The sequence below is a fragment of the Scardinius erythrophthalmus genome, assembly GCF_964197995.2.
Source record: "Scardinius erythrophthalmus genome assembly, chromosome: 18".
NCBI lineage: Eukaryota > Metazoa > Chordata > Actinopteri > Cypriniformes > Leuciscidae > Scardinius > Scardinius erythrophthalmus.
In genome coordinates, this window is record NC_138238.1 from 33,621,060 (window position 1) to 33,643,075 (window position 22,016).

The 22,016-nt window shown below is 38.0% G+C and overlaps 1 protein-coding gene across 4 annotated transcripts in view; it reads left to right on the top strand.

Moving 5' to 3' along the window:
* The window catches only part of pcdh15b (protocadherin-related 15b), a 235,274-nt gene that overhangs the window by 60,642 nt on the left and 152,616 nt on the right, over nt 1–22,016 (top strand). For all 4 annotated transcript variants that reach the window (XM_081393091.1, XM_081393093.1, XM_081393092.1 and 1 more), the window contains 4 exons: nt 36–191; nt 4,061–4,180; nt 5,964–6,074; nt 6,992–7,162. In XM_081393091.1, the coding sequence (XP_081249217.1) occupies nt 36–191; nt 4,061–4,180; nt 5,964–6,074; nt 6,992–7,162 (558 nt within the window). The remainder of the gene's footprint in view (nt 1–35; nt 192–4,060; nt 4,181–5,963; nt 6,075–6,991; nt 7,163–22,016) is intronic.

Below are 22,016 nucleotides of genomic sequence, written 5' to 3' on the forward strand. Positions count from 1 at the left end.
CTGCTTGAATTCGATCTTTTCTTTTTGTCTTTTAGCCTCCCTCCTACATTCAGTCCATTGTAGTGCAGGTTCAGTGTACTAATGAGCTTGTTGGCACGGTGATCCTACACGAAGTGCGGATAGTCGTCCGGGATCGAAACGACAACACCCCACGCTTTCAGCAGCCACGATACTATGTAGCCATTAATGAGGTGAGTTTCTATTTAGCGGGGCTTCTTTTGTTCTTCTTCTGTAGTTGTAATGACTTTTTCATGAACACCGAAGTCACTGGCATTCTGGAGCGCACGTTATTAAAAGTTTGCAGAAGTGAGTTGCTTAGCTAAAACTGAACATTTGCTAGCTGTAATTGGAAATTCAACCAGTGAATTGTGTCAGTATGATGGTTTACCTACGCCGGGGTTATTTTGCGGTAAATGGATTGCACTTGTGGGCTTTGGAGCTGAATCATTTAGCTGTTAACATTTCTCTGTATTTGACTGCCATGTAATTACCCCAGAAGTGCTGTAGCTCACTGAGTAAATCTGCCAGTCACCTTTTGTGACTTATTTAGCTTCTCTTTGTTTTTCCACAGCAAGGGTTGTGTGAATTCCCATTACACCGTTGTTCAGCATACACAATATTGAAATTTTAGCTGAAACCTTCTTGTGATATACTCTGCCCCTCTTTTTTTTTTTTTTTTTTTTGCATCCCAAATCACAAAAGCTAACATTCATCCATTCTGATCCATTCAACGAGTCAAAAGTTTGGAATAATTGAAGGGATAGTTCACCCAAAAATGAAAATTCTGTCATCAATTACTCACTCTCATGTCGTTCCAAAACCGTAAGACTTTCGTTCATCTTCGGAACACAAATGAAGATCTTTTTGATCAAATCTGAGAGATTTCTGTCCCGCCATTGACAGCTTCACAACTGACACTTTGACGCTTCAAAAAGATAATAAAGAGATCGTAAAACTAATCTATATGAATTGAGCGGTTCAGTCCAAATTTTCTGAAGTGACTCAATCGCTTTATTTGTATGAATTTAGGTAACAAATAGATTTTTTTTTTTTTTTTTGAAAGAAGTCTTTTATGCTCACCAAGGCTGTTTTTATTTAGTTATATTTTGAAAAACAATTACAATTAAAAATGACATTTTAAAAAGTAATTTACTCCTGTGATGGCAAAGCTGAATTTTCAACATCATTACTCATTACATCATTACAGTCTTCAGTGTCACATGATCCTTCAAAAATCATTCTAATATGCTGATATCTCATTTTGGTAGCTAAATGCATTATTAAGTCCAAATACAGTATAAGAGATATGCAAAGGGCCGGAGATGTGTAAAACTTTGTGAATGACAGTAATGCTAGTTCCGTGGAGTTTCATGGTGGAGATTTTGTGTGGGCCTCCCATTACGGTCACGATACACCACATTCTAAGACTCTATCTTTCCCGTTAAAAATGGTGTCCTTTTCTGGACATTCATTAGCCCTATTTTTATTTTTTCCTTCATTTTTGATTAGCTTCCGAGAACATTCAACACGTAGTGTCATGGTGGGTCTGTAGCAATGCTGCCTCGGTCTCCAGAGATCTTCTCACATTGGATTGACTGCATGGAGAGTGTGTGGCTTTCAGCTAATTGAGAGTTGTTCCCCGGAGAGCTGTCAGTAGAGATTTCCCTCATTAGGAGGCAGCTTCAGTGGCAGGCAGCCTCCTCTTGAGTGGCCTCAAAAAACGGCAGGCTGTATTGCCCGCCATTGATTTAAACCGGAGTTTGAAACGTCTGACTGACACACAGATAAGGGGGACTAACACAGCTCAGTCCATCAGTCAACAAGCACTGCAGAGTGCACTATAAAAGTCCACCCTGGTGGTATGCTGAGTTTAAGAGAGACAGTGAAGTAAATAATAATGTTGGGGGAAAAAGCATTTGATGGACGTGTGGATTGAATTGCAAGTGGTTCTAAATGGCTAAAGGGTTGTTTGTGTTCATTGAGTGTCTGCAGATGCTGTGAAGTTATAGAGAAGTTCAGGTGTTCATTGATCAATGTCACTAACTTAATGTCCTTTTGCCCTACAGCTATTGAGATTGATTAAACTGTAAGCTACAAGAGTCTGTGCTATACTGAAATTTGTCAGGCTGACAACTGTTGATGACCATTTTAGTCACGGCTACCCTGTACATTTACTTGTAGCATTTTATTTATGTCAGATCCAAGAACCGTGATTAGCTACTGTGCATGCTCTTCATGGCTGTCGGACAGAAACCTCATATCTCTATATTTCGTGTTTAGTTTTTTTTTTAGTTTTTTTTTTCTTACATAAATCATTACTATTGGTCACACTTTATTTTACACTATTAATTTTGGTCAAATGTTAATATAATGACACGCTCGAGTGTATAACCATAGTGACCCTGGACCACAAAAACAGTCACATAGGATTTTTTTTAAATTGAGATGTATACATAAGCTTTCCATTGACGTATGGCTTGCTAGGATAGGACAATATTTGACTGATATACAACTATTTGAAAATCTGGAATCTGAGGGTGCAAAAAAATGTAAACATTGAGAAAATCACCTTTAAAGTTGTCCATTTATGTTCACGATTGTGCTGCATTCACTCACAAAAATAAATGTTTTATACATTTACGGTTGGAAATTTACAAAATATCTTCATGGAACATGATCTTTACTTTACATTTTACATGATCTTTAATATCCTAATGATTTTTGGTGATTGCCACAAATATACCCATGCGACTTGTGACTGGTTTTGTGATCCAGGGTCACATATGTAAGGCCACAGTATCTACTTTGACAACACAGTGTTTGAAAATTAAAAAATACAGTTTTTTTTTTTTGAAAAATAGTGAATTTGGGCATACAAGGTTTCCATCTGACAGCAACATATTGCTTGTGAGAGCAGAAAGGACATTCTCAGTATTAAGATCAATTGATTGGACAAAAATTTGAGTGCAAGATGAGTATTAAGTCATTAATATTTCAAGATGAGTATTAAGTCATTATAAAACCACCTTTATATATATATAATATATATAAGTATGTAGATTCAATGAAAGTGTATTTGTTTATATATCAGTCATTGCATTGCATTATATGTTAAAAACTGCAGAGCTTTGATCATAAAAGTATTTAAATATAATATTACTAAGACATATTATTGGGAGATATGGAATGACAACTAATATTTAATGCATTAAATAGTCTGCTATACTGTAAAAAAAAAAAAAAAATCTCACTGATTGCACTTTGTGGAACATATGCTAATAGATATTCTATTGTGCTTTATTTGACACTGTCAGATTCACTCAGGATTTTGTTTCTAGGATCTCATTATGCATAACAGGCTGTTTAATTATTCTTTGTTCAGATAGCCTTACATGACCTCGTCATGACAGCAGTCAGAGAGTTTTCCTCACATCGTGATGGCGGTTATTTTCATCATAAAGGCTCTCTGAAGCATCCTAACTCTCTTTGCCAGTTTTGTTGTCTGGAATTTGTCTTTTTTTCTGTGTAATATGTCTTGTCAGAATGTCAGAGTAGCGGCGCAGAAACTAACGTCTGAGTTCCCAGGTGCCTGTAGCTTCCGCAGTAGACTCATACCTATTACTTCCTCTTTTTCTTTGCACTTCTGAGAGCTGCACCACAGCAGGGGCTTCTCGGATCTAAATAGTAATGGGATACTTAGTAATAGTAATGGGATACTATTTAATTAACTCACCATTAAATCAAATATTAAATACCATCACAACCATTCTGGTTCCAGTTGTTTTGAAAAAAGCCAGAATGCGCTGAAAGACATGAAGAGAATGAGCGCTGTGTACTTTATAAGAGCATATCCATCAAACTCTCCCTCAAAGGATTGCTGTTTAACACAACGGTCAAGACACTTAAAGCATAAACCAGTCCGCTAACTTACCAGCACCAGGAATCAAGCACAAGATGATGAAATGGCAGTAGCAACTAAGGATGAAACCACGTTCATTCTGATAGGTGGCCAACTGAGAAAGTGTTAAATATGCTTAACTTGTGTTTCTATCTTTTTCAGCTAACGCCTGTTGGAACCACCATCTTCTCAGGTTTTACAGGGAACAATGGGGCTGTTGACCTTGATGATGGTCCTAACGGGCAAATTGAATACACCATTCGGTACAACCCTAAAGATCCAGTACGTGTTTTTCTTTCTCTTTTTTTTATTGCTCAGAATGTCCTTAGAATAATAATAATAAAAAAGCTTAAAGCTAACATCTTCAAATGTGATTTGAGTAATGAATATGTATTATACCGAATATGCATTGATATGAAAATACAACAGCATCAGCATCAACAACAACAATAACATTAATACAAATGTATATTTATTATAAAAGTAACATCAAAATATGATTACTATTATTAAATTCATTTTAATACATTTTCAGTAACACGTTATTTTACAGTGTCCTTGTTCTATTATATAGTACTATACTCTTACTATAGTAATAACAGTAAATTCTGTATAAATATAAGCAACCTAATGCATAGTAAGTACATGCTGTTCATTTTCCTTTATTTTAAGGTGCCCTTGTTACAATGTACATTTAAGTACTGAGTACTAATTAACTATGTGTACTTACTATAGGGTTATGGTTAGGATGTTTGTTGCAGGGTTAGTTGCATGCAAATATGCAAAATTTATTGTTATTGCAATAGTAACCATATGTAACGTGTAACAATATATTTACGTTTGTGTAATTACACTGTAACAATGTCTCCTTTACATAAAGTATAACCTAATTTTCAATTAGTCTGCCTTCTAACAACTGGTCAGAAATATTTTGTTATAAGTTTAATCACAATTGTTTTTTTTGTTTTTTTGTTTTTTTTTTATATGATTTTTATTTTTTGTTATTTTACTTTATTTTACTGCCAGCCATAGTTTTATATTTCTCTCCATGTTTATTAATTTCTCTATATGGTCTGGGTGTACTGGAGAGGTAACAGAGAATTTCCAGCAAGTTCTTTTTAATTGATTTACTCCACAACCTTACAAAACCTAAACATTGGTGAATACATTGTGCATCATTGATACAAAGCATAATTTAGCACATTTTGGCAACATGAAAATATACAAACAAAGCAGTAAATACACCAAATATAATATAGCAGAAAGTATGCATGCGATGAAATGCAAATACAATTCAGCAAATCGTTTAAATGAATATGGTGGTATTACACATGCAAATTTGTGACATTCTCTGATTGCTTCTTAATGAGTGCAGCATTATTGCTTTGAGTGGAGTGAGAGGAGCTAAACACCACTTAACCATTTCAGGAATATTTTATTCACAAAGTTCAAGTGTTTTGTGTGACATTTCTAAAGTCTCAGCCTCAAAGTAACACATTTAAACCACCCACAGTCTGTTCACTGACCATCTGATGCATATGTTTACTGAAAAGCACTCTCAATGTGATGCAATGAAATCTGTAATTGAGCTCTAAACAGTAATTTTATAAGTTCACCTGGGGAAAAAAAAGTTGATTTCAAGGTATGGCGGGACATTTTCTAGGTAAATAATTATTCCGTCTAAGTGGTTGGTTCTTGGCCAGAGTAACCTGCAATGTGGATTGGATTTAATGTTGAAATTCAAAGGTCTAGCTATGCAAAGACTACTGCGTTCACTTTCTAATTCATGGTTAGGTAATTGTGATAGGTGGCCATTTACACATCAAACATTTTTATTTCAAAAGAGCAAGGAACATCCTGTCTCCATGTCCCTTTTAAAGTGTTACGCATTGTATGTATTGCTAATAAGGGTGAGAAGGTTTTGAAAGTCAAGCAGTTTTGTCCCATCAGCATTCTCTTCTTATTGAAGCAGATAGATGATGAATTTCTCATGAGGCTGGAAGTGTGTGAGCCTTTGTGTATGTGTGTGGGAAACCCTTTTGACCTACTCTTTCCTTCTCCACAGACCACAAACAGGACATTTGACATCCCTCTCACCCTGTCAGGATCTGTGGTTCTGAGAGAGAGGCTGAATTACGAAGAGATCACACGCTACCTGGTCATCATTCAGGCCAACGTAAGTCTCCACGGGAGGAGATGATATATAGTACAAAAGAAAAAAAGAAAAATGTCCCTCATGTCATTCCAATCCTGTAAGACTTTCACAAACTGAGATGTTAAGCAGAGTGTCCAATCTTCTTTTGTCTATAAAACAAAAGTGGATGGTCGTTTACACAGCCAAACTCCAAAATGAAAAATGAAAAAAAAAAAAAAAAAAACAGCTTCATGTAGTTTATACAACTGAAGTCATATGAGAATTTTGTGTGAGGAACAGACTGAAATTGGAGCTATTAATCACTGGAAATCTCTGAATCCCTCAAGTTGCATTTGCTGTTGTGTTCAATACAGAAATGGTGCCTTTAGACACGTAATGAGTTTAACGTTAATTGGTGCTAAATGGCATTGGTTGGACTTAAATTTCAGTCTGTCCCCTACACAAAGGCTGAAGTCTTGGAATATCGTGGGAAAGAGTTGTAGAAACTAATTTTATGATACTTATTTTGTCATTTTGAAGCAAAAATGCGGTCTTAAGGTGCAGTCACATTTACCATTTTCAATTATAATCCACATGATCAGAATTTTGCATGAGGGAAAAAGATTTTCCCAAAGAGATTTTGCAACAGGTTCAAGATGGTAACACATCTGTTTAATGTGAACTTTATTCAGTATCTTAATCTTGTTTGTATGTTGAATTTTTTAGACCTAAACAGCTTTAAATCCCAACCAATTTCATTCACAAGATATTCAACAAGAAAAAGATGTAGGACTTGAAAGGGATTTAAAAACTAAGCGAGATATCCAATCTTCTCATTTTGTCAGTAGAATGTCTTATTTTGACTTTGACTGGAGTCTTTTTGGGTAGCGAGTAAGTTTGAAATCTTGGAGTTGGATTAAAACGTCAGCCCTAAAACCAAAGTTTGTGTTTCCCTTCAGGACCGAGCTCCAAACCCAAAGGACCGGCTCACCGCCACCACTACGCTTACGGTGGATGTGTTGGACGGAGATGACCTGGGCCCCATGTTTCTACCTTGCAGCCTGGTAAACAACACCCGAGACTGCAAACCTCTTACTTACCGCGCCAGCATCTTGGAGCTCACAGATCCGGTGAGTGCTTCCTGATCCTGTGCTTTAACTAGTAGCGTTAAGTCTCCTCATACTCTATCTTGTAGCTCCAGCCCGAGAATTTAACTGGCAATGGTTTGTAGTTTGACTGAAGTGTATTTTGCATTGCTGGTCTTGAAAAACATCTTTATTCTCTATGACAGACCAAATGGCTTTGCACATGCTTCTACCGTTAGAGACCTTTTTAATTCTGGTTTCATTTCCGAAACCACTTAAAAATTCCAGTGTTTTGATTCTTTTAGTATTTTCTGTCGCAAATTAAGTGTCTTGAGACATTTGGCACAAGTTTCGGTTTATTTTGAGTCGGACATGTCGAAAATAATGCCTTGCGGTTCAGTGGATAAGTTGAGAACCGATTTGTTGAGGGAGTGTCTCATGAAACTGATTCAAACAGATTAAATGCTTATCATTTTTAGTGTTTTTGAGCCATATGTTGAAGTTTAGTAAATAAGCCAAGAACCACTCCAACCAATTAAGTAAGCAAGTCCTTAGAGAGATTTTAACTGATTACCTTTCAGTTGGAGACTTTTTCTTTTAGTTTTTTTGTTATTTTAAGCAATTCATTTAAAATAAAAGGCTCATTTTGTGAAATGGACAACTCTGGTCTTGCTGTATGTTTACTTGCAAAGATGTCGCTACACCCTTTTTACTGGGGCACAAGCACTAGTGAAATACTGCTGCACCCAAATAAAATATTTTTCTATAATCTTTATCTCTCAATGGAAATTTCCATATACTAACCTGAAAATCTTTTTTTCCTGAAAATCATGTTCAGTGTTTTCTATCAGCTGTTTAAAATTGTAACTAATGATGCCAAACTCACAAATAAATCAAGTTTCGATTTAATATGTCAAATAGGTTGGCAAAAAGGGTCTGAAATTTTTGCAATTCAGTTAGATTCATTTGGAGAGTTCAATCATACTCTGAATCATCAGCAGGGGCTTCTCGGATCTACTTAATCAGGCAGCTATGTATTATGCTGTACTGCAGGTAAAGACAATTTGTATCCATAACAATGATATATATGTGTGTGTATATATATATATATATATATATACATGCCACAGTACGTTAACTCACTCTCTTTTTAACTCACCATTAAATCAAATATTAAATACCTTTACAACCATTCTGGTTCCAGTTGTTTTGGAAAAAAGTGGACACAGTTCTGCATAAGAACCAGTTCTTGGTTACAAACCCTACAAACAAGTCACTGTTGCATTGACATTTCTTTTTAATTACCACTTAAAATGATTTTGTGAAGTGAAAGTTATAATGTAGATAAATGAGGTGATTAAGGGACAATTTGTGAGTGGGAGTGAATGTGTAGGCGACACAATGCAAGTGTAAAGTGTAAATAATAAAAAAGTCTTATTTTTGTGCTAAACTTTGTCTGGCTCAAGGGCAGAGTGGTGATGGGGTTCTTAGTAACTCAGTTCACGGGTCACCCCTATCTACGATTGCACCTGCAATATTTGCAGCTCCAGCGAAGAGCCTTGAGCACTAGGATATCGCCACCCGGCTTATGTGATAAATGCTTCTTTAAAAACATGAAATTATGGCCATGGGGCATACAACCTTAAATCAGCATTTCTATTAGCTTCAAAATTTGGTTGATGTATTGAAAACTTGATTTATTTTCAGCCAACTCTCAACAAAGTGAAATGATGTTTGACTGAATGATGAATATTGCATGCATTGTTGTTGTTGTTTTGTTTAGTTTTTTTACATTAAGCTACATTCACAAACTATTTTATTATGGTAATGTGTTGTGTTTTCCAAGTGAAACAGGGTAATCAACTAAAAAAAGGGTAGGACAGAACATTATTGTATTCATTGAGAGTTAATTGGATAATGAAAAGTGAGAGTGACAAGAATTCAGTGCTAGTTAAAGGAGAACTCCGGTCAATTTTAACATTGAGCTCATTTTTTTGTAAATTTGGAGTGCTGTCAATACAGAGAACAAAATCGGTGTTGCCTACACCGTGTTATCCTCTTTTTAAAATTTGCACCCTGTTGACTTCAATGGGGCAAGTTTTAAACCTGCTTTTAGCCTCTTAACATCCTTGATGTGACATTACAAGTGCTCAGCCATGTGAGTGATTCCTTTAGAGTGAACGCGGGTCAATCTGACTGCAGTAGATGTGAAAGATATGAATAAAAATGATGTTATTTCAGCCAGCGCACATACCTGTATTTTCTTCCTGTTTTCGGTCGAAGTCCAGAGTAGTCGATTGTCGAGTTCACCCGCATAGGTTTAGTTACCTATGATCACGCGCGTGAACTCGACAATCGATTACTATGGACTTCGACCGAAAACAGGAAGAAAATACAGGTATGTGCGCTGGCTGAAATAACATCATTTTTATTCATATCTTTCACATCTACTGCAGTCAGATTCACCCGTGTTCACTCTGAAGGAATCACTCACATGGCTGAGCACTTGTAATGACACATCAAGGATGTTAAGAGGCTAAAAGCAGGTTTAGTACTTGCCCCATTGAAGTCAACAGGGTGCAAATTTTAAAAAGAGTATAACACGGTGTAGGCAACACCGATTTTTGTCGTTGTTCTCTGTATTGACAGCACTCCAAATTTACAAAAAAATGAGCTCAATGTTAAAATTGACCGGAGTTCTCCTTTAACATTAACCAATATCCCAGGCAGCCTATGTAACGTTGCTTGGAAGTTGTTGAACCTCTGTTATTGGCACCAACCCTAATCCAAGGTTACATCTGTTGGACGTCTTGCTCGATTGGTCTGCTTCTTGTACCGCAACAACGTTTGGCAGGAATGAGTTCTGGATATTTCCTCTGTTTGAGTCACTCTGTTGGTGACGTACTACTTTATATTTAGTCATTGGCATGTTACTTGAATAAGCTTTGAAGTTTTACATCACAGACTGGTGCTTTAATATTCCGCTGTATAATGTCTCGATACACCTTGTAATTATTTTGTTCCTCAATGATAGAAACCCACTACCAGAAAAATAAATAAATAAATAAATAAATAAATAAATAAATAAATAAATAAATATGTATGTATATATATAACATGTACCAATATAGAGTTGAGTAGAAATTAGTTGCAAGTAGAGAAAGAGCAGCTTCTTCTTTCCACCTTTTTCCCCAAGCATGAAAGTTCCTCATGATTCAAACCAGACGCCTGTAGGCATCTGTGTTTTTGTTTTTTACATTCATGTTGCTTCATTTTTATAAAATTGAAAGACCAATTCAAAGTCACCATGAAATCAAAATGGACTATTCTTATTGTTTATGAAATATTGCTGTTCATTATTAATGATTTATCCATGCACATATATATATATATATGTTTTTTTTTTCATGTGCCCTCGTAATAGATAATCAAAATAATATCTTTTCTCTGATGACGTGTTTATTGGCGTGAGGGCGGGGCAACCTGTCACTCACATGACATCACAGCAATAGCAAACCACACCCATCCAATGATCCAATTAATTCCAGATGAACAAATCAAGGCCTGCCCTACATTTTTTTTCCTTGTTCGAAAAGACATTTCACACGAATTACTCTATGTCTCAATAGGGAAGATAAGACTATCAAAACTTCTGTTTCATGCTGACTTTAACTGAGTCTTTTTTTCTAACCAGAATCACACTTGTTTATATTTTTACGTGTAAGACAAGTGGCATAGACATTCTTCTGAAATGTCTTCTTTTACACAAACATTTCCTAGATAGATATTTTTGTAGCAAGCAACAACAGCACATTTAACTTAAGCACACATGTAACTTACATTTCACACAGTTCTGTTAATGCTGTTTGTATAGCTTTTACAATGATTTTAAATGGGACCAAAAAATTTAAAGCAAACAGGGAGTCTTCATTGTTTGGTCAAGACACATGAATTTGCTGGCTCTTAAATCTTTTGTGTACGTTGTTAGTTGAATTTGATTGGAAATATTAGAGAAGCTACAAGAGTAAAAAAAAATGGATATTTTGAATATATTCTTTGTTATAAACCCCAGTGTATCCAGTCAAGCTGTCAGTCCGCAAAGTGCATTAACAGTGCTAAAAGCACGGAAAGCTAAAAGCATTACGAGACAGATAATTCACAGGTAATTAGTTTAACACTTCAAACGCGAGAGGTGACAGTGATTCATTGATTAAATGTTCCCAATTTAAATTTAAAACAGATAGCTTCTTAACAGCCTACTGAAGAAAACTTTTTTAAAACAGAAGGGGAAAAAACATTTCTTAGCCTTACTTCTAACACTGCAGAATCATTCAGTTTTATGATTGTATATAAATAGTAATTTGCTTATTGTTCACACATTTTTGTTTGTTCACTTTTTTAATTAGGTTTGTAAAGTCCCACAAATATAGACTAGAAAAAGTGGCATAAAACACAAATGTTTTGAATCACATTTGCTTTTTCCCAACCGTAGTAAAAGCAACCTAAAAGCTTTTTTTGTTCATTGTGGGAGTGTTACATTAGCACTTTAGTTCTTTCAGCCCATTTGCCTTATTCGTGCTTGACTGACAGCCAGAGTGAGCCAAGAGGTGCTCTAAATCATGTTTACTTTAACATTTGGAGCTGTTTGACTCCGGGCCAGCAGATACATCCAAGGACATGTTTTAGAGGAACTGTGTTGTGCGTGGCCAATGAATAGGCATTCTAAAGCCCAGCTTTCAGAAGAGCTGCACTCTGCTCTGTGTGCCGTTACTCAGGTGGTCGGTTCACAGCTAGCCTCTTTTCACTTCCATGTGTTTCCCTCTGTCTGTACCCGCTTCAATTTTACACATCTGCACTCCTCTTGTTTCTCTCTCTTTTTTTCCCCTTGCCTCCTGTGCTATCTCATGATGTGCTTCCTTGAGTATATCACTACCTCTGCTACAGCACAATTGAAGTACTTCATGTACTTAATTATTTTGCTCATGTTCTTGCTAGATTAAAAAATGCCATCTTCAGAGTATGCATTTAAATGAAAGAAAGCTTTACATACGCGCGAATGATAAAAATCATATCATGCTGTAATTTTTTGTAAAGTAATTTTTTATCATGGCAACCAAGGGGTTAATGTGTAGATATGTGATATAAATATATATTGGAAAAATAACTAAATAAATCAATCAATCTCTTATCTCATCACACATTTAAAGATAATAAATGCATATATATATATACGATACAACTATTTATAAAAATCGTATTTAACTATTTAGTTTGAATAATTATATATATATATATAGTTATATATATAATCATGAATTGTAATAATTAAGTCTTATATTTTGTCTCTGAAAGATAAAGCAAATTTGCATTTTAATTAACTAATTGATATTATACATATTTGCTTTATCTTTCAGATATGTCTATTAATTAGTAGAATTAATGACTATATATTTATAAATTATGTTAATTCTACATGCTTGTTTTTAATCTCAGTTTAGTATCTTTGCTCTAACTGTAACGTCTCTGGGTTGAAGATAAAGATGAAAAAGACGATGATCCACGATATACAAAAATACTCTAAAGTTTATTTACAAAGGAAAACTCGAAACAGTGAGCGTGTGCTCAAACATACACTAACACTCAACATTGACCGACAACTGAAGATCCAAAAGGGAGAACTTAAATACACAGATGATAATGAGTGACGACAGGTGACGGTGATGATGAAGATTGACTAATTAACTAAACACAGGTGACAGAACTGAACTAATAATGATGATACTAATGACAAAGAAAACAAACAGAAAGTCCATGAAAACGGGACATAACTCCCCCCTCCCGCTAGGCGCGACCCGCGCCGAAGAAGGACCAGGGAGGAGACGATGGAGGGAGGAGCCAAGGAGGAGCAGGATGAGGAGAAGGCAGCCACGGTGATGACGGCTGAGCAGGGGTCCACGGTGATGACGGCTGAGCAGGGGTAAAATGAAACCCCGATTGAGCCGGCCAGACCCAGAGCCGAGGCGACACTGCAGGTCCGGAGGGACAAAGCGACACCTACGACCCATGGGACCGAGGTGGAACAGGGGATCCGGAGGGCCGCGGCGGAACCAGTGGTAGTGAGGACGATGGAGGAGCAGTAGGGAAGACGGAGCCCGGTGGATCGGAAGGGGCGAAGGGCAGAGGTGCAGCCGTCAGCACGGAGTCCCGAAGAGGAGCCAGGGTGACGGCTGACCAATGTGATGACAGAAGGACGAGTGAACATGGTGGAGCTGGAGGCCTGACGGGACATGGTGGAGGTGAGGGCACTATGGGTCGAGGAGGAGCTGAAGGGTCGAAGGAGCCAGGTAAAGTCAGAGGTGCAGGGGACATACAGTAGGTCATGACAGGGGATCATCAGCCCAGTGTGCTGATGAGCTGGGCAGAGCCAGCGATGAAGGCTTCGAGGTTGGTGTGACCAGCAATGAGGGCTTTGAGCTGGGCAGATCCAGCAATGAGGGCTTTGAGCTGGACGGAGCCAGCGTCGAAAAGGGTGGGCTGGGCGGGACCAGCGTCGAAGAGGGCTTTCTGCTGGACGGAACCAGCGTTGAAGAGGGCTTTGAGCTGGGTGGGACCAGCGATGAGGGCTTGGTGCTGGGCAGATCCAGCGGTGAAGGCTCTGTGCTGGACGGGCCCAGCGGTGAAGAGGGCTCTGAGCTGGGCAGGACCAGCAGCGAAGAGGGCTCTGAGCTGGACGGGACCAGCGGCGAAGAGGGCTTTGTGCAGGACGGAACCAGCGGCGAAGAGGGCTTTGTGCAGGACGGAACCAGCGGCGAAGAGGGCTCTGAGCTGGACGGGACCAGCAATGAAGAGGGCTCTGAGCTGGACAGGACCAGCTGTGAAGAGGGCTTTAAGCTGGGCGGAACCAGCGGCAAAGAAGGCTCTGATGGATCGATGGGAGGAGGGAGACCAGAGAAATCCTCCACCTCTGGCCGAGCTCCGCACCCAAACCGAAACGCCAGCTCAGCCGGACACAATCGGAGGAGGAACGGGGCTGCGTCGAATTGCAGAGCCAGTAGAGGTGCTGGGATCGCAGGGCGTGAAAGAACTCCATCAAATCAAGCCTACTCATCTTTGTTGGGTCGGTCAATCTGTAACGTCTCTGGGTTGAAGATAAAGATGAAGATGATCCACGATATACAAAAATACTCTAAAGTTTATTTACAAAGGAAACCTCAAAACAGTGTGCTCAAACATACACTAACACTCAACATTGACCGACAACTGAAGATCCAAAAGGGAGAACTTAAATACACAGATGATAATGGGTGACGACAGGTGACGGTGATGATGAAGATGGACTAATTAACTAAACACAGGTGACAGAACTGAACTAATGATGATGATACTAATGACAAAGAAAACAAACAGAAAGTCCATGAAAACGTGACACTAACTCTGGTCTATTTTTATTTTTTTTTACTGGAAAACAAGAGAAGAATACTGATTAACAAATCGTTTTTGTGATGTTCATATCGTCCAGCACTAGCTCCACACATTTTTTTGAATTAAGAAGTCATACAGCTTGCCTACCATGTACACACACGCATACACACCTTACCTCATCCTTACAATCCTCTATTTTTTTCTCAGAAAAAAAGCTGTTTCCTTTATGAGACAACATTTCTCTCAGCAAATCAGCAGAAGAGAGTCACATCTGTTGCTCTCCTGCACAGAAGAATAGCGTGTGGAAGGTGTGAGGAGCGTCGACGCTTTCACCTAGACAAACTGTTTTATTCGGTCTCTGAGAGCCTTTCCACTCCTAACACAACATGAAAGGTCAAGCAAAGCCAGCCTCGAGTGGTGAACGCCTCCCTTTAACCATCTTCCTGCGTAGGCCACCTGAAATGGATACCAAGTCAAATCCCTTTGGGGAAACGGATGAGTGTAAATGTCACATATCCCCCATCCAGGACTGAAGAAATTAATAGCATTTTTTGGAGTCCTGCCCATTTTGGCTGAGCTACAGCTGCTTTTTGAAGTCCTCTCCCGTTCTCACATGGGTGATTATTGAGAATATACATGCAGGATTCACTGTAATGGCTTTTCTCCATTTCAACACATAGCTGAAAGGGTGAGTGAGAAAATGCAGCAGCTGTTGTGATCCAGGTGCTGTTTTATAAATTCTGTAATGGCGATGATTAGGTAATCTTCTGCTTTTGCCATGTGCGTTTCATGTGTTGAGGGTATCCATTACTGTATCACCTTCATAGAGGGTTCTACGCTTTTAAACGCTGAAAACTTCCATTTCTTAAACTTAATTTTCCAGCAAAAAATATCATCAAACATTAAGGTTTAATTTGTATTACATTTTTAGGATTATGATCTTGAATTTACTGATACAATAAAACAAGAATACAATTATTTAAAATTATTATTTTAAATAATTAAAAAATTTAAATATATATATTTTTACTGATTAAAATTATATTTTGCAAGTCAACAGACAGATTATTAAATCTTTTTAAAGGTCCCATGACATGCTATTTTTTGTAGGCTTTAATATAGGCCTTAGTGGTCCCTAGTACTGTATCTGAAATCTCTTTTCAAAAATTCAGCCTCGGTGCAGAATTATAGCCACTACAAGCCAGTCCCAGAATGAGCTTCCTTCAGACAGGCCGTTTCGGTGTCTGTAGCTTTAAATGTTAATGAGGAGGAGAAAGGCGGCGCAAGGTGGAGGGTGGGTGTGGCCTTGACCATCTTGCGCAACGGTACCGGTCCGTGCATGTTAACGTTGGATATAGCAATGGCACGAAGACACGCAGTCGTTCAAGCATTTCAGTTTGACCCAGAATCTGATCCGGATGGAGAAGCAACAACTCAGCGGTTCCAGCAGGACATTTCCGAATGGTTAGTTTAAAATATTATGTCTGGATACGGTACTTTATTCGGATGGTTTACAGTTATTATCATGTAGCTAACGCTAACCTACTGTTGCCTTTTCATGAGAGATCTGTAACATCTGTAATTTATCTTATTACAATTACATCATCAAGCTCTGCGATCTTGAAATGCGGATATCGCGCGCGCCGTATAACCAACAGGAAAACGGTTATCCAAATAACAAAGAAGTGTACAACACTCGCGTTACAGTGTGTGTATTCACACACATAAACTGCATAGCTAATGTGACAGCCACATTCTACGTGTAACAGTCTAGGCAACCATAAACAGTAAAGCAACACACTTATATATCATTAGTTGACTTACTTGTCCGAGGTGTGTAGCTGAGCCAAAGAGAGTGATCCAGACTTTAGTTTCAGACGTTCAGCAAGCCCAGCTCTGTATTGACCCTTCGGTGTTCATTTGTACATCCAATTATTGAGCAATTGTTATGCTTCGCTCGCTCAAAAGCCATGATATCGCTCGTGGACAAACTAAAATCGCGCGCGCGCGTTCCTACTTCCTAGCTCATTTTCTCATGAGCGGAAAATATTCTCTGGGCGGGCAAAGCAGAGACAGGGGAGGTAACATTCCTCCTTATGACGTCACAAGGAGGAGATTCAAGATCAGCGCGATTGAGCTTCCATTTTCTCAAAGGCAGAGAAAGATAACAAAAGCTCGATTTACACCGATTGAAATTTCTAGAAACTTGGGGACCATATACAGGCTAGGGGAACTCATATTAATGTTAAAAAACCTCAGAAAGTGAAAATTTCATGTCATGGGACCTTTAACCAGATTGAATAAATAATTTGTATCCCACCAGGGGTCTGAATGTGTTACATTGGAGACTCTCTGCATGTGGACTCTCTGTGGAAAGCAGTCTTGACATCAGTCCAGTTATATCTAAAGGGCAGAAAACAGGAATGACACACTTTTTGATAATCTAATTTGGTTATTTGGCCAGTTAATTGGTTCAGCGGCCTACTGTTGGGAGCTCTTGGTGGGAGGTTAATAAAACGCCAGTAATGAGTCACGTTCCTCATTAATTACTGTAATAAAAGACCGGGTTCAAAGATCCCGCATGAACCGCGCTCATCTCAACCCCCTGAACACTTAGGTCAGAAACATACTCTTTGCAGAGTCATAAATACCGTTCTTTTTTTTTTTTGGTAAGATTTATTTTTGCTGCTTTTCTGTTATTTGGATAGGGCAGTGTGGAATGTGGACAGTAAGTAGGAAAGAGAGAAAGGGAAGGGACTGAAAAGGACCATGAACCAGGATTCAGAATCGGGTCAAAACTGTTATGCAGTTAATATGACCACAATGACGAATGCAATACCGTTCCAAAGATTGAAGTCAGTAAGTTTTTTTTTCTTTTTTTTTTCTTCTAAGAAATAAATACTTTTATTCAGCAAGGATGCATTGCATTGATCAAGTGAAAGTATTTATTAGACATTTAAAATGTTACAGAATATTTGAAATAACTTCTGTTCTTTTGAACTTTCTATTCATCAAATAATCCTCTCTTATTTTAGCTCATGTTCCACAAAAATATTAAGCAGCAGAACATTGATAATAATATTTTAATATATATATATATATATATATATATATATATATATATATATTTTTTTTTTTTTTTTTGAGCAGCAAATCAGCAATCATGTGACACTGAAGACTGGTGTATTGATGTTGAAAATTCAGCTTTGATAAAGCCCACTATAGCACCCCTTGTGGCAACACTGAGAATTGCATTGCATTTTAAATTACACCACTCAGGACACAATATTGCATTAGTTTGCATAGCGAGAAGCATTTGCATTCACATACTTAAAGGAACGCATCGACTTTTGGGGAATTTAGCTTATTCACCATATCCCCATAAGTCCATACATATCTTTTTCATCACCGTGTGTGCCGTAACTCTCTGACGCACCCACCGCTAGCCTAGCTTAGCACAAAGACCGGAGGTAAACGGCTCCAGCTAGCATACTGCTCCCAATAAGTGACAAAATAACGACAACATTTTCCTATTTACATGATGTGATTTTTATAGTCACAGCGTGTACAAATAACAAGATCACATGAGACACAGCCATCTTCTAACCGCATACATACGGGAACTCTATTCTCAGAAGGCGAAGCACTGCTACTTCTGCGGAGTGATTTACTCCAACTCTGAGCGAACTCTCTGCTCCTTACCACGGGGCTTCTCAGGTGCTGCGAGCAAATCACTCTGCCCAAGTAGCAGAGCTACATGCTGTGACTATACAAATCACAACATGTAAATAGGAAAATGTTGTAGTTATTTTGTCACTTATTGGGAGCAGTATGTTAGCTGGAGCCGTTTACCTCCAGTCTTTGTGCTAAGCTAGGCTAGCGGTGGGTGCGTCAGACTTACGGCACGCACGGAGATGAAAAAGGTATGTATGGACTTATCTAACTCTGGGGGATGCCGTGATTAAGCTAAAGTCCCAAAAAGTTGACGTGTTCCTTTAAGCGGGCTATATTACGGGGCTACATTCAGACAACGGCACTATACAGTTGTCAATCCTGTTTGATAAGCTAAATATGGTTGTGTTTATATGTGACAACCAGCAATTTTCATGGGTCATGACTGAATGTTTAGATTGTGTTCAGTTGGTAAGTGGTGTATTAACGGAACCACAGTCGACAATTAGCTGCCTGTCTATGTCACTGACATATATGTGGCATAAGCGCTCTCTTCGCAGGTTATTGTTTTGCTGTCAATCACTTATTGCCTGTGAGGTTAGGAAAAATGGCAGAAAATAGGGCTATTGTGTAGCTGTTGAGCGAGACTAAACTCTCATTCTGTCTGGGTGCAGGAGGACATAAAAAAAAGAAAACCACATAGAGAAAATTGTTCGCAACAGAAATATTCAATAATGAATTACTTTTTATTAATAATCAATTATTTTACATGCTAGTATAGTTTATTAATTTAGCTATTTATGCTGTTGCCATGCAACCTAATAACAAACAGCCTTAATTTATTTTAAAATATTGATTTGGCAAAGCAAGCATACTAGCCAAACATATTCATGTTTATGTGGGCAAACATTGCTCTAGCTAATATGAAACAAAGCACACTGTGAACTGTGAGCTACTTCAGCTTACGATGTCTCGCATAAGTAAAATCAAATATATGACTGTAAATAATTCATTTTCCCTTGTGTATTTTCTCCCAGGACTGTACAAATACAGCGTTTGTGTGCATAATGGATGACTGAGAGAGTATTATGGGTAATCACACCGAGCGAAGACCCCACAAGCTTGTGATTTACTGCTGTCAGAGGAATTATAATTGCAGGGGCCTGGAATTACAGGGCAGCCATAAGAAATAAATCTTAACCATGCTGATTTTCTGCTGCTGCTTATTAAGTCTAGGAGGAATACATGTGTTTGTGTGTCCACTTACCATTTTTATGCAGCATAGCCGAGACCGGGCAAAGTGTTGGGTTTGTCGAAATGAGAAATGAACTTTGAGATTGTATTGCTCTCCTTGCATTTGGCATTCGTGATCTACGGGTGTATTTGGATTGTATTTATAGTGCTTCTTGCTTATCTCCTATAAGATTATATAAGCCTTTCTGATTACACTCTAAGTCAGTTTTCATTTCACTTTAAATCAGTAGTGTTTTTTATTTTCTTTAAGGTACACATCACTATCACTATTGAACAATTCTAGTACTTCAGTGCATAATTTGTGTCCCTCCAGTTTTGCATTTTTTGCAGCTTGTTGTTGAGAAGAGCTGTGCTATTACTTTTCTGAGCGATCCCAAGTTTTTTACCTTGGCAACTGGGGCATAAGTGACATACCCAAAATAAAAAAAGGCTGCTGCTCATGAGTCATTCTGAAACGACACATAACCAACATATATTTGGAAAGTGAATGTATATATTAAATGTGCAGTGAATGTTGAGCAACAATAATCTGGGTACATAAAGTCTTTGTATGTGAAGGGGTTAACTGAACATCGCTTGTTCTGATTATAAACAAACAACATAAATTATGGGAGACACAAATGTGTTGCTAAAGTATTGGCAGGAAACATTGTAACATTGTGAAACATTGTATCTGAAGCACGTGTACAAACACCAATGCAATTGGCTACGGAAGTCATCTGACTTCACTGCCACGCCAGCATAACTATAAAAGGGCACCTGCATAAAACATCATCAGCTTTAAATTTGTCATGTACTATGCAGGCATGGGTAAATTATCAGTGTCAAAAAGGCCAGAGGGTGAAACCGGGACATCGAGGAGGAATGATTTCTCCTTTATCCTTGAGACAGCGGCACACGCCAAAGGCATCCCCATAGCATCAGCAACTGAAGCTGCATCTCCATCTCTTCTCAGGGAATCGAATTACATATGTAACCCTAAGACGTTTATTCAACCCTGCTACTTAATCAATGGCTTTGCTTCTGAAAAACTGCTTTGCCAGTGAAACTGCATGGTTTAAAAATGAAACCACATGAAGCTACACAATTTGACACTACCACCTTGCTACTAGGAAAGGCAGTTAAAAGAATATCTCTGTTACTTATAGTGATGCTATTGTCCAACATTTAGAACCACATATGTTTTTCAAAAGATTTAAAGTGTTGAATGTTGAATTTTTACTCAGAAGTGAGAGTGATGTCTCACATGCATTAATACTAATGGAAAATATTAAGATGTCTTAAATTGCCATCTTTGTCTGTCTAGATTTTTCATCACCTTTTACTAAATTCCTCTTTAAAGTTAGCGTGATATGAAAATTCATTATCTATTTTCTAAACGCTTTTTATAGATCTTACTGTGAATGATTCATCTGTACGTATGTTTGTTATTATTTTTTTACCTTGTCATTTTTAATCAGAGACTTCTCTCTGGTGACGTATGACATATCTCAAAATCCAAACATTTTCTTACGACCTTACATGAATCATTTTAACAACATACATCATGAAATATAATTGTGTCTGGGTAAAAAGGTGAATTATAGCTAAAATTAGCATGAAGTTACACAAGACCATTTATGAGATTAAAGGTAAAATATGTAAGAATTTTGTATCAAAATATCCAAAATCCACTTGCACAGTGTTATACATTTCTTTCAATTATGTACTTACATTATCCTAAATGTTTCCAAGAATTTGTAAATTCAGGGAAATTCACAATCTTAAATAGTCCCTTGTCACTTGTCGCCTGTCAATGACGTAATAGAGCTGGTAAGTCCCGCCCCTTCCGTAAAACCCCGCTGGACCTCAAAGTTGAAAAACCGTCAATGCAAGTGAATGGGAGAAAATAATTATTTTCTGATCCCGTTTGAATTGTGCCATGAATTGAACATATGTTGTCTGTGAATTTTTTATATAACTTTTCATGTTACGAGTTTGACAGTATATGGTATGATTCTTCGGCTAGCAGTTGTGGAAAAGACATAACGAGAAAGACTACATGTCGCCTATGTGACGTCACCCCATAAAGTTGACTTACCCGTGGTTCACCAACCTTAACGATTTTGTCCTCTCCCTGAAAGAAGGCGATGAAGTGCATCAAAGACACAGCCATGTTTAGCGGGATCCGTGAGCTAGTGTCCGTGTGCTAGCGGTGGTGACGTTTCAAACGCGTCGAAAGCAGCGAGAGTTGTAGTCCACAAAGTGCTCTCACACAAAGTCTTACCGTATCAAACTTCTACCCGCTAAATTCTAGCATTCTTTACACAAAAAGTTATATAAAAAATTCACAGACAACATATGTTCACATTCATGGCACAATTCAAACGGGACCAGAAAATAATTATTTTCTCCCATTCACTTGCATTGACGATTTTTCAACCAAGAGGTCCAGGGGGATTAGCGGAAGGGGCGGGACTTACCAGCTCTATATCTGCCTTATCCCTGGTATTCGCTTGTACTGCCATTGTAACCATAGAGACAGATGTGGACAACTGCATAATGTTTAGCG